General features: G+C 37.5%; 2 protein-coding genes across 2 annotated transcripts in view; both read right to left on the bottom strand.

Annotated features, from left to right (window-relative positions):
* Positions 1 to 24003, bottom strand: part of spaca6 (sperm acrosome associated 6) — a 38450-nt gene that overhangs the window by 6015 nt on the left and 8432 nt on the right. The window lies entirely within an intron of this gene.
* LOC311275579 (uncharacterized protein) lies at positions 898 to 23137 on the bottom strand. The gene is made up of 5 exons (XM_084384702.1): positions 22711 to 23137; positions 20083 to 20296; positions 16068 to 16164; positions 4289 to 4347; positions 898 to 1791 (listed from the first exon to the last, which is right to left on the bottom strand). Exons 2-5 carry the CDS (start codon positions 20205 to 20207, stop codon positions 1587 to 1589), a joined length of 486 nt encoding a protein of 161 aa, XP_084240828.1. The 5' UTR covers positions 20208 to 20296; positions 22711 to 23137; the 3' UTR covers positions 898 to 1586.

Genomic DNA, 24003 nt, shown 5'->3' with positions numbered 1-24003 from the left:
AAGTGGACCAAAGTTACTTCTGCACTTTTTTTTACCCCCATGTTGAATTTAATTTTGCAACTGATTAAGAAAACCTCTAAGTTAGCTGAAATTCATAAAACAGAGTAAAAATGACATAAGTTAAATAGGGCCCATTTTAATCTTATGAAGAAAACAATGTAGGCTACAGAGTGGAAAAACGTGAATGTGACCACTTCTTCGATCCAAACGATGCACATCTATGACATTTTTATATAATAAAAAAAATAAAATAAAAAAATAAACAAACAGATAAACCCAGTCCTGGATTTAAATAACGCGAACTCCAGTAAGAAATATCATTGCGCATGCAGCTCCGGAGCCTCCGGTAGCTAGCTTTGTTTTACGTTAGGAACTAACGTAGGCCTAACATGCGTAAACCAGCGGAAGGATATCATTTATTTATTTACTTAGTAAAACATCTTAATAAAACAACATTTAATAATAATAATCCGGTTGTTAATATTTTCATTATAAAAATAACCGTTTTATAGAGCAAAAAGCAATCACATCACGCTACGGTATTCTTTTAGTCCAGTCTGTACCCACATAGCGTAGTAACGTTAGCTTTGTGACTAACTTACACGTAAGTTATAGCGCAACACCTCGTACGGTTTGGCAATGCTTAGTAGCATAATACTAATATGTGATTTCTTAATTCTTACCTACTTTCCCTGCATCAATTACCCTCGGTTCATTGTTGAATATGCGATCCAGTGTTTTGAAACAAGAGTCTGCATTCCTTACATTGTATTGTGTAAGCATATGGCCCCAACACATACGAAGACTGTCATCGACATCGATAAAGCACTGATAACAATTCAAAGCTGTGCTAATAATCGAGCTGAAAAACAATAGCTTCACAATTAACACAAACATTTCTGTAATTGGGCTACTAGAACTGTTATTGTGTTATTTCTCAACCTGCTTGAGAAGATAATATGAAACTAAACATCTTTAGAAAATTCAGTTGAATGATTACATCATCATGATGAAATAGCCAGAGCCGTTGAAAAACGGTTTTCAACGGCTCTGCGTTAGCCCAGCAATACAGATATGATGGTGATTATTTGTTACAATAAAAAAAATAGCTCAAATTAATAAAAACACATAAATAAATAGAAATAAAAAGCAAAACTCAAAAACCCTTGATTATAGGCTTATGTAGCTTTCTTGGAGGGATAGGCTAGTCCACCCAAAATTGAAAATTGTCATCATATACTCACTACTAGGCCTACCTTCCAAATTTGTGCGGCATTCAAGTCTATGGAAACCGAAACTGTTTGGTTACCAACATTCTTAAAAATAATCTCCTTTTGTGTTCCACATAAAAAAGAAAGTCATTAATGATATGAACGACAATAGAGTGAGCAAATAATGACAGAATTTTCATTTTTGGTGAACTATCCCTTTAACATAGGTGAGGCTAGTTTTTCTTGATCATGCAATGTCTCCAGACAAAAAGCAATATATGCATGTGATGTTCATGGTGGTCTTGTGTAGCGTTTCCCCGCTAATTCTTGTTCCTAATTTACTCCATTGTCTTTTCAACCCTCTTCCTGCTCCCATTATGCACCATTTTGCTGCAAATTGAAGAGATTGGGAGTGTGTGTGTGTGTGTGTGTGAAAGAGAGAGGGGGAGAGAGAGAAGGAAAAAGGGAGGGAGAGGGTGATGCCTGTGTGCCTGTTGATGATAGTGGTGGGGTGCCGTGATATTGCAAATGATCCAAATTGACCAGAACAACGGGAAAAGAGCAGCAGACATCTGAGCAGCTGACGAAAGAAAGGAAAAAGACAAAACATAAAATTACAATAATGAGACATATACATGAGACATAATTGCCATTTAAAATAGATCAATATAAAGGTTGAAACATACACATATAAAAAAAAACAAAAAAACAATATGGTAGGATGGGGAAGGACTCCCAACATAGTCAATGTGTGTGTGTCTGAGAAATAGAGAGACTACCAATCAAGCCCACAAGCTCATTGCATTCCATATCCCACACCCCTCCCCCCCATTCCATCACCCCCAAACACCCTCTCCTCCCTCCACCCCGTCTTTTCCAAAGTGTCGCCATGGTAACGAGACAGGGTGCCTAATACATGAAGTTAATATATTTCCAGTGGCAGGAGCGACTTGGGTACTAATGCATTCATCTGTCTCTGCAAAGACAAGGCAATCAATAGTGAGCAGGAGCCCCACCGCAGGCCTGCCAGAAAAAAGACGTTGTAGTCAGTCAGTCGGGCTATAAGCAATGATCAGAAGACAGGTAGCATTGCGCCGCACTGTCCTGAGATGCTTATTCTACAGCTGGCCCTCCAACAGGAGGCCAGCAAGTCACAGAGGGTGTGCTGAAAAATTAACATATCATGGAGTGCCGGTGTCTTTTTTTTTCAGGGTTCATTTTTCATTTGTGATTTCGAATGTGCATCACATGTGGGACAGTGACATCTTTCTACAATTTGAAATGTTATATTTTGGATTTATTGACAGCCATGACAGAAACCTTTGCGTCTAACATGTTCCGATGACGCTTTGTGGGGTTTAATTTGGATTCAATTCAAGTTTTATTTGTATAATGCTTTTCACAATACATATTGTTTTACAGCAGCTTTACAGAAAATGCTTGTTTCAATATAAAAATTAGTTTGCCAAAGAAATGTCCATATTACAGTAGTATACAGCTATAATATAATACATGAATAAAGCCATGTATTCATTTAAGCAGACACAACAAACACGTTAAGCAGCAATTACAACTTGTGCTTGGAATGATTACATTATGAGGATTATATTTGACAGTTTTGTATGTTGATTCAAAGTTGGCATCATCTGAAATCCCCACCAATTTCTTCTGCATCAATTTAAAAGAGGACCATTGATAAGTATTACAAATTCTACCTGAAAAAAAGGGGGTTGGACTGCATTGCGCTGCTCAGATTCAGTTCAATTTTCATGCTCACTTCATTCAAGCTGTCAGTAAACACGTAATAATTGCACCAAACAACAAAACATTCTCCAGCGATACTTTGTGGAACATTACATTTCTCTTTAATTAATGGATTTATTTTTTAATAGCTCCATTGATAAGTATCAACAAATTATGCACACATTAATGTAAGAAAACTCACCGATATTTAGAAACAAGGTACTATGAGAGAATCAGACCCAGGGGAGAAGAGATGCGTATTGACATATGAATCAACAACTCTGTACAGTATGTCCATAAATATATCTGTCTTGACTTGTATGTACTGAATGATAGTATGAGTGTTGATAATATTATGGGGTCACCACCCTTGGCTGTCTTCTCATTGGATCATTTCTTTGTGTAGAACACAAAGCCAGCCAATAGGGTGTGTCCCCAATAGTAACTACCTCAACTGGAGTACAATCTAATAATATACAGTATAAAAACTCTAAATCTAAACATAAAACTGCTCTTTTTCATCATGTGTTTAAACGGGATCTGTAAATACAACTAAGACTGATTTAAAGACACAATAAAAAGCCAAATGTTTCTCCTTTGTTTGACTTTTGGGATGACGGCGCATGCAGCCCTGTTCCTGAGGACCTCACCTGTGACCTAGTTTGACCTCACAGGTTAAGGGTCTCAGGGACAAAGAGACATACTGTGAAAAAACAGGACCACGTTGCCGGAATTAATGAACAATTACGTCGCTTTCAAAGACGCTTTCTTTTTACTGATGTCTTCAAAACCTCAAACATTTGAAGCACCTGGAAAAGGGGTCTCCGACTGCATTGCGCTGTTCAGATTTTCATCCTCACTTTGTTCAGACAGTGAGGGCACACAGAGAGCAGTAAACACATAATGTTTGCACCAAATTGTGTTGTGCCAGTCATAATAAAACCATGGGGTGTTGTTGATGGGTACTTTTACTGCAATATGTTTCACCGCAGAGGCTGTAAGCAGTGGCATCATCCTCTGCACGATTCTACCAGGAGCGTTAGTAAAACCTCATCTGCTTGAGGAGCTTTTTCTATGAAACCCCCCCCCAAAAAGGTACATTCGCCGACTCCTGAGACAAAGATAGGGGATTTCTCCGCAACATTACATAACAACCAGGAGAAAAACCATGATCAAATAAAATGAACTTACAGTGTAAAGTAATTCTTAGTAAATCATTAAACAAAAAGCCATAAATCATCAACAAAAACAGCCAGAACCATGTTAATACTTGAACGGGACCTTCAGCTGAAGTCACCAGGTAACCTGAGGACAGGGCTAAATGGAATACCTACAGCAATAGTATGGGGAGGTAATCCAATTTCCTCCAAATGTCCAGGTGTTTGGATGAAACCTGTTAAGATAAAAATAATACAAATATGAATATATACAATGTAATCATTTTAGGAGGCTAAACAAGTGCTTAACTTAATATTAGATGTATTCATGTTACACAGTGCACAAACTGCAAACGGGGACCCGAAGAAGGTAAGATGGTGCAATAGTGCCCCTTCTAGGCAGACAGCTGGTACAACTGACACAGTGACTGAGTGAGTAGACACCAAACTGTTCTTCAAATTCTTCATCCTGACTACCCCCAAATGGGGAAAGATTATCAATAATAAAAATGATTCTTGTGCGAGTTGACAAACTGATTGAGACTAGACGCTTGTAGACATGCAATACTACAGACTGTACACAGACTCGAAAATACTATGACGATAAAATATTTCTCAAACATCAGTGTCATGAATTATGAAAACGACTGCAGCAGTAGTTAAACCCACAGTCTTTTTAAAACATACCAAAAAACACGCTTTTAATAAACCAATCAGGCGTACTTCAAAGCATCACTCCATCTCGCCGTTAAAGAAACATCATCTGTCTAGCATAAATGCATGTGCACAGGTGTGTCAATCACAAGCGCTACAATAAACCGTCTACGACAAATACAAGCCTCTGCTGTGCCAAAAAGAAACGCATGATGATGTAGCAGGTCGAATGGTAAAAATCCAAAAGGAGATATACTACCTTATCGCGGCATCTGGAACACGCAGACTTTGACAATGTCAACCTTTGCGGCGACAAAAAAGTCTGTCGAAAACTAAGCAAATAAGACGAAAAACCAGCTTACGTGCAGCGTGAAGGATGCGGAAATGTGTCTGACTCGGAAAAGTTAAACCTGATGAGACAAAGACAAAGTGAAAGAAAACGGAAAACGAGAAAACGTCCATCCTTTCCACTCTCTATAGGTCCAATCTAAGTGTCTGGTCATCTCTCCCTCTTTCTCTGGAAAGAGAAAAAACAGTCAGGCAGCCAGTCAGACACACAGACAATGAGCTCACAGGCAGGTAGAGCAAAGACAATCACACCGATCCCATAGGTAGCACACAACCTACCTCCCCTACAGCAATCCTATAGTCTACAGCACCATGAGCCCCTCAGACTGTGTCCTCCCTGTCAGACAGACACTCTCTCACACACACACACACACACACACTTTCTGCCTTTGAGTCTTCCATCACTCTGTCTCTCTTCTCAGCATCTCAAGCACTCACATCCCTTGTCCCCAATCTCAAACTCTCGCTTTTTTCCTCTCAATCCCTCTCTAGCCTACAACATCCCTATTCTCTTTCTCTCTCTCTCTCTCGCTTTCCCTCGCTCACGTTTTTTCAGGCATCGTGTCTCCGTTACTACCCCTGCCCCCCCTTCTTTCGCAGTCTGTGCGCTCGTGTATGCATGCGTCTGAGAGAGGAAATGTGTGTGAGAGACAGAGGGAGCAGGGAGGGGGCAAAGGGGAGAGGAGAAGAGAGTCGAGAGTAGGAAGGAATGGGAAACGAAGGGGGAGGGTCAGAATCTCAAACAGGGTGAAAAGCCACAGAGCATCAGGCTAGCAAAATGATAAAGCGCTGGAAAATATAACTCCCCGCGTTTGCCGCAATCTTGTGTTAATCAATCTGCGGGTACGCCTCATCAGATTACGCTCCGTCTCCCTGACGTGCCGCACGGCTACATCAGCAAGTCGGCTATAGCTACTCGTGCACTGATGTGTTCACACAGTTCGGCATATATTTTTCAGCACCCAAAGCATCACATTTGGTGCGTCTGAATCCACTCGTAGCAGGTTAAAAGGACAGTTCATGCAAAAAAGTATAATTCTGTCCTCATTTCCAAACCTGTATGACTTTCTTTCTTCTGCGGAACACAAAAAAGAAGATACTTGAAGAAAAGAAAAATGCCTTTTGTTCTTTTATTGAAAGTCAATGGGGTCCAATGTTGTAGGGTCCAACAACACTGAACCCCACTGACTTTCAATGCAAGTACAAAACATGCTTCAAAATATCTTCTTTTTTTTTTTTGTGCATGTTTGCAGAAGCAAGTCAAAAAGGTTTGGAACATGAGGGTGAGTAAAAACGGGTAAACTATCCTTTTAAAAAACAGAAGAATATTTTCAGGGATTTTGTGCCTAAACCTGTATATCCTACACGTAAAGTGGCATGCAATATGTAAGATTGGTATCCTTTGGAAAATAATACTACTGTATATTCCTTTCATGTGTCACAGTGTATATGTGTTTACATTTTTTTATAATCTCACATTTATAGATATATACACTCTCATGCATGAGAGCATGACGGAAAAAATCAAGTTAGAAGCAATTTGATCTGATTAAAACACTCATTTCTATGACTAAATGCTGCATTGTCCTCTCATGCCCTCTTTAGCCAGCCACACTCCAGTCCCACAGCCTCAGTGGAGGTGTAGTGTTTAAATATGATTTATGACATGCTGGTACAGTGAGTGGGGGTGGCTACTCATTTTGCTTTGAGAGCGAACAGTAACAAAGACAAAGATAGGCGCAAATAGCTAAGAGGGAATAACCCCTTTCTCGTGCCATCGCAACCAGCGAGTACGAAAGCCCCTTGTTCAGGAGCCAAAATGTCTGCTGAAGACATCATTATTAGTACAGTCTGGGATAAAGATGTTCAGACATTGATGCCCTGGAACATGAAAGGGCCCACTAGTATGGATCGGCTGTACATTAGCTTTACAGCAGCTTATTCAAAGGGAATGCTTAATAACCTCCATTTCCACCACACAGAGGGATGGCAACAGCTGTTATTAGTGTTGCTGACTGCAGGCAGTCTAGGATATATTTGCAAAAGCTTGTGCTTTATCTGGTTTTCTTTCTTGTTCATTTCTATGCATATCTCCTCTCCTCTTTATTTTCTTACCCCTCCGTCTCCTTTCGCCTTTATATTTTCAAATGTTTTCCCCGTGCGTCTATTGTATTGTTTTACGTCTCTTCTTTTACTTTGGACTGCTTTCTGTCTGAGTGTGCACGGATGCTCCAATGCTGTCCAGTGTACTGCATGCCTGCAGTAAGGGAGCACAATGAGACAAAGCGCTGAGGTTCTTGCTGGAGGAATGACGTCACCGTGCTCGGTGCAGGTCTCCCCATTTCAGGGCCCGGATGACCACACTTTAAAGTCACTCTCTCTCAACTGAACCGCTCATCACGTGGCAAGACATCTGCTTCCTCGAGTCACCAGACAAATGTCAGGAAAATTTCCACTCAGGTTTAAGTTGAAGGAGGATGACTGTGCTACAGTATAGGAAAGAATGGGGCTAGTTAGGACTCTAGGTAACATTATTTTTCAAGGTAGGTTCATAAATTAATAGGTTTATTATATATACACACTAGCAAGTTTATACATTTGTGGTCGGTAAGATTTTTTTATGTTTTTGAAAGAAGTCTCTTATGCTCACCAAGGTTGAATTTGATTTATAAAGGCAACAGTAAAAAGCGTAATATTGTAAAATATTATAACAATTTAAAATAAATATATATTTTGAACACATTTAAAAATGTAATTTATTCCTGTGATCATTACTCCAGTCTTCAGTGTCCATTTGAATGATCCTGCAGAAATCATTCTAATATGCTGATTTGTTGCTCAAGAAACATCTCTTATTATCAATGTTGAAAAAAGCTGTGCTGCTTAATATATTTTTGTGGAAACTGTGGAATTTATTTTTCAGGATTCTTTGATAGATTGAGAACAACATTTATTTGAAATATAATTCTTTTGTAACATTATAAATGTTTTATTGTCACTTTCGATGTCCTTGCTGAATAAAAGTACTTTTTATAATAACTCAACCCAAACTTTTGAAAGGTAGTGCATAAAAAAAAAGTGATGAATATATAGCCTAGAAATAAAATGTTAAATGCACCATTTAAAAACATCAGCAATTATTTGAATATTGTCTAAAACAAAAATGAATTAATAAATGGGGTATAAAAGTAGAACATTTAAAATATGAGACAACCAGCTCCAATAAAACGTTTTAAAAACAAAACAAAAAACATTGTGCTGAAAACAGTTCAAATCTACCTTATAATTATAAACTATGTATACTAGTGTGGTTAAATTGTGTATATTGAAGCTAATAAAATTATAAATTAAATGCATACAAATTATAAAATTACAATAATTTAAGACCAACAAGTTTGAAACAAACATACAAAACCACTGCTGGAAAAACACATTTCAGAAACTGGATTTTGGACTCAAACAATATAGTTAAAGATATATCCATTGAGACAACTTCCTGGTGTGAGAACTTGCTCTGGTTTCCCCTGGCCCATACCAATCATTTTACGAGTGCAGCTGATCTGAGCAGCAGTAATAGAGCAGTGAAAGTGGGTGAAGGATAGGAAAATTAAAGCAGAATATGAATGCAGAACTGGTCCAGTCTGTGTCTCAGGCGCACAGCAATGGAGAACAGACAACTGAAACATATCATTTTAACACATACCATTATGGTGTGTGAACTGAACACTGAATCAATATACAACAGAAACTATCGACATCTGACCACAGAACAACCTCTCAGCACACCTCCAGAAGGAGAAATGCTGATACATGCCCTTTTTCCCACCCTATAGAGGTGAAAGAGGGAGAAAGAGAATAAAAAGAAAGAGAGAGAGACAGAGGGGGAGTAAAAGAGAGCTACAACGCAATGCGGATGCTGGCTGTCTGAGCCACCAGCCAGACACACAGGGGGAGATGGGGAGGAGGAGGAGGAGGAGGAGGATGGGGGTGACTTGGATGGTGATGCAGAGATATGAGGCACAAACAAATAAACACACAAACTAGCAGCAAAAGCTTTCTGCTTTGTTAAATGTTTCTGCAGTTTCTGAGTGAGAAAAAAAAAGAAAGTTCACTCATAATTTCATATCAGTATTCTTCAGTTAGAAATTACTTGGTTAATTTAGAAAATACATTAGAGAAAATAAATCATCCGTCTGATATAAAATATGTAATCTAATAAACGTTTAATTATAAAAGATTACAAAAAGCACGATCTGGAAGGCTTGGGTATCAGACATATTTTATCTAATTGGATGCCAGTGGCAATAAATCAGAACTAAAATGTCCTCAGCATTTCTATAGAGCTGATACACACGCAACGCCGCATACAATTGGTCTGAGAAAAATTATTTTTTATGAATGTGTTGCTTTTTATCATCTAAATATGATACAGAAGGGCTTTCTCGATTACAATCCTCAGCCACCACCAGACAAAACAATGACTTTGACTTCACAACATGCATTGATACTACCTTAAAATACCTGCTGCTTAAGATTCCAATGTATGATAAAAAAGCTTCTGTCTTTGGTAGTGCAATTACAGAGATTTGAGCGTCATATGTTGCATGATGTACAGTGGGATCCAGGAGTTGGAGACCATTTCAAATTTGAAATGTAAAATGAACATTCCACAAGTAAAACCTGATGATCATGTTCTCGTGCATGATTTGACAATGATCCAAAGACCATCTTGAGCTTCAACAGAACAACATCTGCCTGGCTGTACAAAAGAGTTCATATTTGTGACCCAAAAATAGTGCAGATTCTTTAAAGTTTCTGATTTATTCTAGATCACATTGTATTACATTTTTCAACATCCTACAACTTGTTTACTTCCAGATTTTAAATGAGAGTTTGAATCCCTGATGCTCAATCTGGGACTCCCAGCAGGTCTTTAGCAAGTCACATATCCACTACATAAGCCTAACTGAAGCATTGCTCCTGGCTGTCCATATGAGCTCATCCCATGCTGCTTCTGCCGTCATAGTGGGTTCAGATAGCCGTAAGCGTGCAGCCGCAGGGAAAGCTAGAAGGTTGTACAGTTATCTCCGGGCTGTTTATTATGCGAAACCATACAACCAACTACCTCACACCGCAACGCACATGCAGGGCCACATACTTCTCTGTGAAAAGCCCAGTAGAGATTGCAGAGGACCTTATTACACCGTTGCCAGATAAACTGGTGCATCTTTTTCTGTTACCATCTTTACCATTACACATTTTTCCCCCCACAGTCATCTCTTCAATTTCGATGTTTCCAAGGCATTTATATGCATAACAATCCTCAAAATGGGTTCTGCCAGAGTATGCAGTATGTATGACCAGTGGTGCTAACTGGAAACATGAGAGGTAAAACTTATAAATAAATAAAAATTCAAAAGGTATTCAAGTGGTTAAAGATAAAAAAATCAGGCTCAAATCATTCAAATTGATTTTAAAGGTACACTAGTGTAAAAAATTCTTCAGCAAACATTGTTTTGGTTGTTCTTAGGCTTTGCGTGACTGTGTGGATGAATTTGATCCTTCACAATAGACAATAATGCTTTGCAATCAACTCGGTTACATATGGCAATTTATCTGTTCAGTAAAATACCCTACTCACCTCATTCAAGTCCTTCAGATCGTTCCATTTCCCAAAAAGCAAATCCAATGTTGATTCTGGTTTTATTACGAGCTCTGTCGCAATCTCTTTTTGTCAGCTGACACTCCTCTGTTCACCGTTTTAAAACAGGTGATTCCCTGGAGGTTTGAGATTAGCGTGCTCCATGTCAACCTTTCTCGCTTGTTGTGAAAACTAACCTATAGAGTGGTGCAGATATGACATCACTTTGTAGGCCAAAACGCGGAAAGGAGTTAGCATTTGAGCACTTCCGTGTCCCGAAGGGATTTTGGTTAAATGGCTGGTTTGCCAACAGCAAACTTTTATTGGTTAAAACAGCATCGTTATGCTTACAATTGTGCTCTTATATACTATTCTAATTCGAACGTTCTGGGAAAAAGTCTTTAGATAAAAACTGAAAGAGTTGACGGAAGCTTAAAATCGACGTTAAAATCGCGGGACCGTGTTGTAGTAGTAAAGCCTACCGTTAACTTTTTACTTCTGGTGACCGCATTTAGTCTTCAAAATTCATAAAAGTAGTGTTCATCTGTGAAAATGATCTTGATGGACAAAGCGTAAATGTATCATAACCTTTTGTTAATCTCAGAGCTTGTTTTTTGCGATAATCCAAAAGCCTATAGGAAAATCCTATTGGGTTTTTGTCGAGGGAACCAGTGTGATGCTAACTGCCGGTTGGCCTACACAGTGACATCATACCTACACCACTCTATTTCACTCCCACAAATACACGCAACTTTTTCCCATTTACAGATATGACGAGACACACGGTTAAAGGTATAGTGGAGGATTTTCTTTTTCCGGGTGGATCATCAAGACTATTGGTCCTCCTAGTTGTCAATCATTCTGGTGATATGTTTACGTAAGGCCGTCGTAAGTGCTCGTCCCTAGGTAGTTTTCGCTTTCTGCGCATGCGCACTTTCAGGTGTATATGTGTGGTGAGCTACGGTTTCAGCCATTCATTGAAGCTCGCCGTTCTCACCGGGTTTTTTCAAAATGTCTGAGGGTCGCAAGAGAAAAAGTGCCTACGAATTGTATGACAAGAAGAGAAAGGCCTCTGAAGAAAGAAACAAGACCAGAGTGTTTTTGGGAGAATATTTCACACGCTGCCGTGCGCTAAAAGCACAGGTTGGGCTTCCCACTGATGCCTCAGTTGCGAAGTTTCTACTCTACAGGTAAAGTTTGGCATGCTATTTGGAGAAATCCATTTAAAATTACTGCTAGTAAAAGTTAATGTAAGCTATGATTAGCGATGCTAGCCCTGGCACAAGTCACGCACTAGGCTTGTGCACGCTCTCTCGTGCACACGTTTAATAGGCGTTCCCTCTCGGGAGCAGGTAGAGTGTTGCGCATGTGCATTTTTTCAAAAAGTGGAGAGGGCGGTTCTTTTCTAAAATTCGGGAAAATCCTCCACTATACCTTTAAGTGACGTATATGTGACTTCACGCAAAAACCATCCCGTCGGGTCTAAAAAATAAACGCTTATAATAGGCTTACATAATGAATCAGGGTAAGACAAAAACACGTTTTGGAAAAGGGATTTATTATGACGCATTTTTTGAACAAAAACAAAAAAGTTAGTTATTTAGGCTTGATTTAGTAAAGGGTTTTTTCGTAAAACCACTTGAATTCATTGGAATTTTCTAGTTTTCTCCTAATATATGTTCACTATTCTATTCAAAACCACTATAATGGTCACACTTTACACCTAACCTAAAATTCTCTATTTAATAATAATGTTTGGGTACACAATACATACAGGCAGACAACACAAACACCAAAAACACCATCAACAAACTCTTTAGCATATTTAGCAAACTCTATAAGCAGAAAACCCTCATCTAAAGCACTTTGCCAATCATTGTTGTGGCATTGTTGCCCTCTGCTGGTGATATTGCGCACTGAACCGACTCAGCCCTGCCTCCTGCATTGTCTCTGCTCATTAGTGGCTTCACATATAATACACACGAACTCACACAGCAAACACACACACACACACACACACACACATAGTCTGACCTCCTTGGTGAAACCACCCACTCTCTGCAACTACTAAAATATTTATGCTGCCCTGATAATATGTTTTCTTTTATCACCATCAACCCCTCATAAACTAATTTCTCTCTCGCGCACACACACACACACTGTTCAAGAAAAATCTACTTATTAATTTTATTTAATGACAATGAAATGCTACAAAATCACTAAATTAACACATAAAAGTGTGTGTGTGTGTGAGTGTGTGTGTATGTATGTGTGGTGTGCTGGGTAAATCACGCTCGTATTCCATCAGTCTAGACTGATTCTGCAGTCCTGGCAATATAGAGGCAGGAGTCTGTCTGCTAACAGAGAAGCTAGTGCTTATTCAGCAGGAAAGCAGTGGTGTAGCACTCCTCTGAGACCTCTCATTTTCACACACAGACACCAAAGGACTACGAGAGCCATAGGTTAAAGCCGTATCACTTTGCATGCCGACGTTTCACAGATGGCATACATGCAAAGGAATGCAAATGTGTTTATCTACACTAGCATAAGCTGCTCTGTCTACAGCCTGGCTTCTTTGTGTTTGTTCTCTACATTTGTTTACAGTGGTGTGAATTAATCCAAGAGGTTTTAGCTTAATGAGTGTATATAGGTTCAGCTAATGATTTTACGACTTTCTGTGTGGTTACAGATATGAATTCTGATTGAAAAACCAGGCCTAGCACGATTTCTTTGCTCTTTCATAAGAAGCAAGATATTATTCTATTTTAGAAAATGTATGTGTGGGTCTCTCTCTGTGTTATATGTGAATGTGTTAGTTTGTGTGGTTTAAAGCTGAAATGTATAATTTCTGCACCACTAGCGTTACCAAACGGGTACCATTGATATACTATTTTAGTTTTGTTAATATTTTGAAATAGATTTTATTTTTATATTTTGTTTTCTTTTAAAATTTTGTTAAAATTGGATTCATTTTGTTCTTTATTCTTATTTTTTTTATATTAATTTTTCTTTTTTTAAATGTGTTTTAGTTTTTAGTTTATTTTGGTACTTCAGCTAGCTGAAATAAAATGTAAAAAATGTTTATACTTAATTTTTTTCAGTTAATATTTATTTTATTTCAAGTAATGAAAATGTTGTTTTTAATGGTTTTAGTTTTAGTTAACAATAATAACCCAGGTGCGATTGTTTTTAAAGAAAGCAAAACATTTCAAGCAAAATTTAGCAAAAATCATTTTGTTAGGTTTTAAATTATAAAACCACATATGTATATATTTTCTGGTTGTTTTATATTGGTGGAATATGTTCATAGTAATTCTGAAAAATAATAATTAAAAAACCTATGGTTAATCTGCTGTCAACTGTGTTATATATTGGTGTGAAAGCTGAAATGTGCAATTGCTGTGGCACTACAAAAAAAATACCGTTTTCAAACCGATACCCCTGAATAATCTCCCTGTCTGCCATTGGATAATAATCAGCTGGTTGCTCTGCATATTAAGGAGGTTTAGGAGGAAGTAATTTAAAGGGATAGTTCACTCAAACATAAAATTTCTGTCATAATTTCTGTCATCATCCATGTCGTCACAAAATCACGATGACTCTCTGTCTTTCATGGAACATAAAATAATATATTCCGAATATTTTGTCCATACGATAAAACCCAGTTTGGTTACCAACATTCTTCAAAATATCTTTTTGTGTGTGTGTTTCACAGAGAGCAGGTCTAACTACACAAGCTCCACATAAAAAATCCACAATTTGTCAACACCTGCATGTACCTCTTGCGATTATGTATTTTTGCACGGAATAGAAAAAGATGAGCGACACGTCAAAAACCTGTGACAATCCCGTGGCAAGTTACCATGGCAATACTTGGGCCTCCTTTAGCGTGTTGCCAGGTAGATTATTTGGTCCTGTCCTTTTCGTCTCCAGACGCCTGCCCTTTTTAACTTTCCTCTCACACCACCATGAATGTCATCAAGTTCTCTCTCTATTTCATCCCCTAGCCCAATGTCCCTCTTTCTGTCCCACTACTTTTGGACCACCTATCCGGTTCTCATTCTTAACACCCTGCCTTTCTTCATTCATCCAATCGCTTTATTTTCCCTTCCTCTGTTGACCTCTGCACCCCCTGGTTTTCTTTCAAATCAAAACGTCAAAAACTCAGCATCCTCCTCTCAAGATGCGTTTCTGCTTTAATAACATCCCCTCTTCCAGTTTGTATTTTTTAAAATCATCTCTCCCCATCCGTCTTTTCCTTCCTTCCTTTCCTGCACTCTCACTCATGCTTTCCAGAACCCTTACGGACACTTTCCATATAAAACTGGATGAAGTAAACCTGGACACATTTGTGTTCTCTGGAGTCTCTGTTCATATTTAATTTAATTTATTTGTGCGACTCAAACGCATATGTATGAATTTGAACTTGATAAACAAAATTTTACGTTTAATATTGTTTAATATTGATCTCTGATTTTAAATCAGTTTTTTATACTCTTGTATGCACTGTTCGACTAAATGTAAGCCAGTAATGGGCTCTTTCTCCACCATAAAGGCAAAATTAGATTTAGTTAAATCTACTTAGTCTTACAAAAACAACAACAACAACAAATCCTCTGGCACTAGCAGCACAGCTCCACAAAAACTTTAAAAACAAATTTAAATACAATTCTCAAAAATCATATCACCTTTCCACACATTTTCTTCCACGGCAAATTTCAGCAGTAATCCCTTTCTGCCTCTTTGCAAAACCTTCGCTACATTTCAAGGTGGCAAATAAAGTGGTTAAACGTGTTGCTATGGGAACACATTCCCTGGCAACCCTGGGCAGCCCGGCAACGGTTGCTAGGGCAGAGTTGTCAATCACGTCAGAGGGGTTAGTGTGTATGCCAGGCATGTTGGTGGGACTGAGAAAACAGAGAGATATACACACGCAGCTCTGGTCAGCTGCAAAATATTGAAGGTCAGCTGGCATTGTAAGCGCACAATGGAATGCCAATGACATTCAGGAACAATCAGAAATATTCAGAGCAACTTGACGTCAAATGAAGCTGCTTCGCCCGACAATGTAAGAAATGAGCGAGAAGCAAAAGACGAATGTGAGGTGGTTCAAAAAATATTTCTATGATAAAAGCTGACTCATAAAGAGACCTACAAACCATAGCAGAAATATGCGAGATATGCAGAGGAACATGCAATAGTCATAAAGGAACTGATAATTAACAATAACAAAAAGAACTATTTGGAGCCGCCACACAAAAGGCTGAGAACTGTAGGTTTAGATAACAAGGGCGGAGAGAAAAGTGTGGTTACCTGATCTCTGACCAGCTGGTCTGCTTTGAGCTGTATATGTCGCACCTGAAGTCCCTGAGGAGGACCAGAGCGGATCTCAGGTGATGCCTCCCTGCTTCTGAAAAGACAATTGAGCGAAGGTTCAAAAGATATAACAAATACACAAATTAATAGCATTGTACACACAGTGGCCACAGAAACTGTTTGAACACTTTTGGACAAAAACTCAAAAATGTTGGCATTCGATTTCAAAACAACAAACCAACTGTTCATTTTCATAACTTTTTTCTCAGAACTACACAACCATTCAGAAGCTAGGGGTCATTACAATTTTAAAACACTTTAGGGTCCAATTCTCACTATTAACTAGTTGCTTATTAGTATGTATATTACCAGGATATTGGTTGTTTATTAGTACTTATAAAGCACATATTAATGCCTTATTCTGCATGACAATATTCTACATCCCTTAATCCTACCCAATACATACATTTAACAACTACCTTACTAACTATTAATAAGCAGTAATTAGGAGTTTATTGAGGCAAAAGTCATAGTTAACAGTTAAGCCGCGTTTCCACCGCAGGAACTTTCCCCAGGAACTAGGAACTTTGGGCTGGTACTCGATGTGTTTACACCGCAGGAACCAGGGTCTAAATGAAGTTCCGGGTAAATATTTCCCCCTCCGATAGTCCCTGCTCACGAGGTAGTACTTTTTCAAAGTTCAGGAACTTTCAGGGGTGGGACTTGTGCGCTGCACAAGCTGATTGGTTGTGTTCACGCCGCATTTTGGTTGGATGACTCCACGCAGCATTTTCTTTATTTTTAACCTCCCTTTTAAAAAGTGGCTTCATGCAGTAAAGTTGTCTGTCTGCAAATATGGAATTTAATAAAAAAAAAACTGGGGGACTGGCGACGAGTTTCAGGCTTTATTATTTGGGTATTTGTGGAAGAGGAAACTTTCTGCGCGTTCGTCACAGCCATCTCACGGCCAATGTCCGCAATAGCTGATAACATACAATTATATATCTAACGTTAGCATTACGAGCTCTGAACACGCTTTATCAGTGCTCGTCTCTTTTATGCCACAGCTTTTAATATTAAGTCATTATGTTTACACATTGTCATCTATTGCAAGGCAAACCATGTTACAAATTTACTATAACAGGATTGAAATAGCGCATTGAGGTGTAACAAACAACTATTTACAAGACTGTCACTATTTATGATTGATAGACGGGGTTCAGGCTTTTTTTAAAGAGTATTTACGCAAAAGGAAATTTTTGCGCGTTATTCCCAGTCATCTCACAACGTACCTTGTCTTAATTTTATACGCATACAAGCTTTCTGAACACGCTTTAGTATCAGTGCTCGTCTATTTTGTTATGTTAATTACCTCGTTAGTAAACCAATAACTGCAACACAGTTTGAATCTCCTCCAAACTTATAAATGTGGCGCTCAAAACTGATTACTGTCCGTCGCAGACTGGGAGGAGCAGTTGCGCGCAGTTTACCTTCCCGGTACTTTAGACCGCGGTGTAAACGCAGAAAGCAACCGGTCTGGGGCAAAAAAGGTTCCTGGGAAAAAAGTTCCTGGGACAAATTGTTCCGGGTAATTTCGGTGGAAAAGCGGCTTTTGTTATTAGTGAGAATTAAAATAAGAAATTAATACTTTTATTCAGTAAGGAAGCAATAAATTGGTCAAAAGTACATTTATAATGTTACAAAAGATTTATATATAAAATAAATGCTGTTCTTTTGAACTTGATCCATTCACCAAAGAATCCTGAAAAAAAGTCTCACGGTTTACACAAAAAGTTTCACAACTTTCATAACAATAAGAGATGTTTCTTGAGCAGAAAATCAGCATATTAGAATGATTTCTGAAGGATCATGTGACACTGAAGACTGGAGTAATGATGCTGAAAATTCAGCTTTGCCATCACATAAATAAGTTATAAAGTAAAATCACGTGTAATTTTTTTTGTGGAAAGTTTTGTTCGAAAATAGTCTTCCACCTTTGTTTTATAATTCAAAGGCATTCATATACATTTTTTTAACATGTGGTCTGTCCATCCAAATTAATTTTGGAACCACAGTAAATTTGAATGATTAAATAAATAATTCTTATGCAACAAAATCAGCTTGAAGTTATTTTCTGCTCTTTTGCTTGCACGCATGTGTTCTCATTTTTCATTTTTATCCAGACACCCAGGGTTTTCCCCTGACGCATCATCTTACCCAGATAATTGTGACATCATGCCAAGAATGCACATAACTGTTTAAATATAGACAAACTCCAGCCCCAGATCTCTGGTATGTAATTCATATTTTATGTCTGTTTTGACAGGCTTCTGTGTTCATCTGCATGAGAAAAAAAAAGTGAACCCTTCCGCCTGGCAATAATCTTATCCGCACACAGCATATTAAACAGGTCACATACAGGTCAACGCTCACGACGGAAATAAACTGAAATGAAAGGAGCCGTCAGAAACCAAAGTAAGTTCGTTTTCATCACCCATTATCTTCATTTATGCGGCTATCAGGGAGAGAAAACCAAACAAATTCTCTGTTCCAGGCCAATTTCATAGTCTGAAGCATAACGTATCTAACGCCATTAAACAGAGCAACATAAATTCCCATGAGCTGTTATTCTGTTCCACATACTGTGTGTCCTAGGGTGAGAACAGAACCCACGCTAATCTTATCAGTCCTGACGAGGACTCACAGCGAGTCACAACAATTCTCCGAGGAGAGGAGGAATCATGCTGCAGTTCTGGCTAGAAAGGAAGGATTAATTTCAAAGGCTTGTCAGGCCTTAGTTCACTGGAATCAAGTGAAAATAGGACTTATGTTATGCTTGATAGTCCTTTTACTAACCATGATTGCCAAAGTGGTCCTTCTATACACATATTTATATGATTATGTTAATAGGTTTGGTGGTATCTTTAGGGATCAGACGGCAGATCGCAGTTGCACTGTCAAAATAAACCACTGAGACAAAATGGTCTGTAATCACTTTTCCTGCCTTTTGATTGGTGGAATATTATTCTGTTTTTCTCTATTATTAAAACTTTACCAAAACTGAAATCTACTAAAAATTACAACTACCTTCTAAAACTAGAAATAATATCCATTGATCAATGCTTTACTCATCTGCCACAACAATTCAATGTCTTTAAATTATCTTCATTTGCAGGCTTTTCTCAACAAATACTGACATGCAGTTAAAAACAATTAAAAATTCAGCATATATAACGTCTATATTCTTATAGACTATCATTAAAGTTTTTAATTCAAAAAGGATGTATTAAATTGATCAAAAGTGACAGCAAAGACATTTATAATATTACAAAAGATTTATATTTCCAATAATAAATGCTTTTCTTTTAACTTTCAAATCATTAGAAAATCTTGAAAAAAAAATGTATCAATGCATCAACGAAAATATTAAGCAGCACAACTGTTTTCAACATTGATAATAATAATAAATGTTTCTTGAGCAGCAAATCAGCATTAGAATGATATTGTTGCAGTAGTTCTTTGTTTTTTATTTTACTTGACCTACCTACATGGTCTTTTTTCCCCACGCACCTATCACCTGCAGGTGTGCGATGGTGTTTGCGCTCTGATTAATGGTATTTTTAAAATGATTTTTTTATTCAATAAAATAAATGATCTTTTTTTTATCCAATTACATTTGAATCAATTAGCATCATTAGTTTAAAGCCAAGTAAAATAAAGTGCTTTAATTTTCTCTAAAAGCCCATTTTTAAGCGACTATTCTTATAATCAAATTGTGCAGTTCTATTCTTTCCACTAAGCATTCATCTGAAAATCTGCTGGTAGCTGCTCTTATCACGAGCACAAGCCCCGTATACACAAGGGACCTAATAGATCCTTTCATTTTTTTTCCAAGGCAGAACTGTGCCACAGATACATTCATCTGTGCCTTTTGTTTGTGTGTGTGCGCCTGTGCCTCCCCATAACTGTGCCGGTACCCCAGCATACAACGGATGTATAGAACCTTTTGTACCTCATTTTTAGAGAGGAAATGTCGCTCCATCTTTCCCCCCTCGGTTGGCCCCTCACGGGTAATGCCTGATTGACCAAAGCACCTCTTAAAGGGGTCAAAGGGCAGACAAAACAGTCTGGTGTCATGGCAACCTGACTCTCGGCAACCAGAATGATAGGGTAGGCAGGGAGGGCTTTGAACAGGCTGTCCGTCAAATTATTCTCAAATCCCTCTGCTGGTTTTCAGATAGGAACACACAGACAAACAGCCACACACAAACAGCAAAGTGTGATGATTGACAAGCATTTTTTAAAGCATTAAGAGTAAAGAGAATGAAGACTCTAAATAAACAAAATAAATATAGTAAATATAATATTTAAAAATCATACAACCATCATACATCGAAAGTATATAAGTTAGTCACAATGCACAGATTTCTGAAAAATAATATCAGCTCATTTCACTTTATGTAAAGAAAGTGCAAAACGGTCAAATTTTCAGTATATGTTTGTTTGGAATACCATTTTTCCAGCATCAAATATTGTGCATGTGGCTCCTTTAACTCACACAGCCAATTGCATCATTTAATTTTTAGTTTTTCTCTCACACTCACCACTGCATGATATACAGATTTCCCATTTCCTGCATGTTAATATCTTATGCTTGAATATTGACTTTTATTATCTAATTTATGTTTCTCTGCTGGTGTTCAGCAATTTGTAATTTTGTATCATGCTGCCAAATAATGTGACCTCACAACACATGACCAACAGTATGCGAGATGTTGTCAATTAATTCGGGAGAAAAAAGCAGGAAAAAAGAAAAACAGGCTAAAGCTGTTGCGGAGTACATTTCCATTGACTAACGCTTACCCTAAACCTATTTATGCATGTCTATGGCAAGCAAGTGATCCCTCCCTAGATGGATTTGGGCACAGTACCGGGTGAGTTCACAGTTCTTTGTGTTCAGTGGATAAATGGAAGGCAAATGCATTCAGATCAATACTATGCCATGAGAGGGGCCCATGAGTGTGTGAGAGAGGAGGGGGAATTGGTGGAATTGGACAATGGAGCCACTGATTAATCATTCCTGTGCTGTTATTGACTTTCTGTTAAAGGGGTGAGTCAGAACCGAATTTATGTGAATGCGTGTGTGTGTGTGTGTGTGTTTACTTTCCAATACTTTAAGTACAAATTTGTTTGCAGTGTGCGAAATCTGATAAAACCTTTAAGGATGCCCTCATGCAGGAAAAAATATGCATACATATAGTAAATAATATACAGTATATACACACAAACTACCATCAAAAGTTTAGGGGCGGTAAGATTTTGTACAGTAATATTGGGAAATATTATTACAATTTAAAATAACTTTTATATTTTAATATGTAATTTATTTCTATAATATCAAAGCTGAATATTCAGCATCATTGCAGTCTTCGGTGTCACATGATCCTTCAGAAATCATTTTAATATGCTGATGTGCTGCTCAAGAATTTTTTATTATCAATGTTGAAAACAGTTGTGCTGCTTAATATTTTTTGTGGACACATTGATAAAAAGGATTTTTTTATGAATTGAAAGTTCAAAAGCATTTATTGTTGGAAATATAAATATTTGTAATATCTTTTGTAATATTATAAATAATGTCTTAACAGTCACTTTTGATCAAATCAATGCATCCTTTCTGAATTAAAGTAAGACTTTCAAATGATAGTCTATTTTAAAAATAAGAATATAAACATTATATATGCTGAATTATTATATTATATATGCTGTTTTTAACTGCATATCAGTATTTGTTGAGAAAAGCCTGCAAATGAAGATAATTTAAAGACATTGAATTATTGTGGCAGATGAGTAAAGCATTGATCAATGGATACTATTTCTAGTTTTAGAAGGTAGTTGTATTTTTTTTTTTTGTAGATTTCAGTTTTGGTAAAGTTTTAATAATAGAGAAAAACAGAATAATATTCCACCAATCAAAAGGCAGGAAAAGTGATTACAGACCATCTCGTCTCAGTGGTTTATTTTGACAGTGCAACTGCGATCTGCCGTCTGATCCCTAAACATACCACCAAATATATTAACATAATCATATAAATATGTGTATAGAAGGACCACTTTGGCAATCATGGATAGTAGAAGGACTATCAAACATTACACAAGTCCTATTTTCACTTGACTCCAGTGAACTAACCACTGATTTGCTGTTCAAGAAACATTTCTTATTAATATCAATTTTGAGAACATTTGTGATGCATTATTACTTCTTTTTTTTTGTGGAACTATGATATTTTTTCAGGATTCTTTGCTGAAAATGAAAAAGGAACAGGATTTATTTGATTTTTTGTTGTTGTAATATTATAAATGTCTTCACTGTGACTCCTTGCTGAATAGAAAAAAAAAAAAATCTTACAGACCACTTTTGAATGGTAGTGTGTATATATCATGTTTATGTTAAAAAAATTAGAAAAATAAATATAAAAATAAAATATATAATTCATTTCCCCACAAATAATGTAATTTTTATGTGATATTTTGGAAGGCGTCTGAATGGTTTTTCACACAGGATGGAGAGTTTGTGTGTTAACAGCACATGATAATGGGCATCCCATGAGGTGTTAAATACAGACACATATCAGCCTACCAGACACAACACAGGAGGTCGTCGGTCAAGAGTTGGGGGGAAGGGACGTGTCACATTTCCCTGGCTTTGACATCTGACCTTCCGGCTGTGACCTTGAACATTGTCTGAAAGGGCAGACGGAGCACAGCTGAGCACAAAAAAAAAGATATCTATGAAAAAGTTAAAATTACAATTGAATTACTTCTAGCGTCTGGCCAAGGCTGCATCTCAATACTAGTTTTACTTGATCTTAGTGATGCGTTTGACACTATTGATACTATGGATCATGACATACATACTCTTATATCGATTGCAAAATTACACCAGTATTCAGGGACAGGCATTAGGATGGTAAAAATCTTACCTATCTGACGTTACCATTTTGTTTAGTCAAACGTGGAATCATCCAAGTTAACATCTGTAAATTCTGGAGTGCCGCAAGGGTCTGTTCTAGGCCCTCTGCCATTTTCAATATACATACTGCCTCTGTAATATTATTATAAAACATGGAATGAGTTTACACTGTTATGCCGATGATACTCAATTTAGAGATTTCATCTAGTCGTGATGAAATATATAACTATCCAAGTTGAGTGGGATATAAAATAGTGGATGACCAGTAATTTTCTTCTGTTAAATTCAGATAAGACTGAGATATTTATTGGACCAAAAACCTCTACACAGAATCTCTTAAAATACATTTTGCATCTAAGGATGTACTGTTTTGTAACTGTACTGTTCAAATGTTACAAAAACAGTCTTCTTCCACCTCAAAAACATTGCTAAGCTATGGAACATGCTATCGGTTTCTGATGCAGAAAAGACAGTTCATGCATTCATGACCTCTAGACTGGATTAGTGCAATGCTCTAGGTGGTTGACCTGCATGCATCCTCAATAAACAAACTACAGTTAGTCCAAAATGTAGCTGCTAGACTTCTTACCAGGTCAAGAAAATATGATCATATAACTCCAATTTTATAATCTCTACATTGGCTACCTATTAAGTTTCGTATCGATTACAAAGTATTGCTACTGACCTAAGGCCCTAAATGGTTTAGCTACTGTGTATTTAACAAATCTTCTATCACCCAACAATCCATCATGCTCAAGGTCACAAAACTCTGGACTTTTGGTAGTACCTAGAATATCTGGTAACACTTTATTTTGATGGTCCCTTTTGTACATTCTGCTCACTATAAGTAACTTTGCAACTACATGTGAACTAACTCTCATTGAAGTATTAGTAGACTGTCTGCTTAATGTCTGCTAAAACTTTATTGTGTTGGTCCTCCAACAGACATTCTACTGACTA

This window comes from Rutilus rutilus, assembly GCF_951802725.1.
Source record: "Rutilus rutilus genome assembly, chromosome: 17".
Taxonomy (NCBI): domain Eukaryota; kingdom Metazoa; phylum Chordata; class Actinopteri; order Cypriniformes; family Leuciscidae; genus Rutilus; species Rutilus rutilus.
The sequence above is the reverse complement of the archived record's forward strand: the minus strand, read 5'-3'. Positions and strand labels throughout refer to the sequence as shown.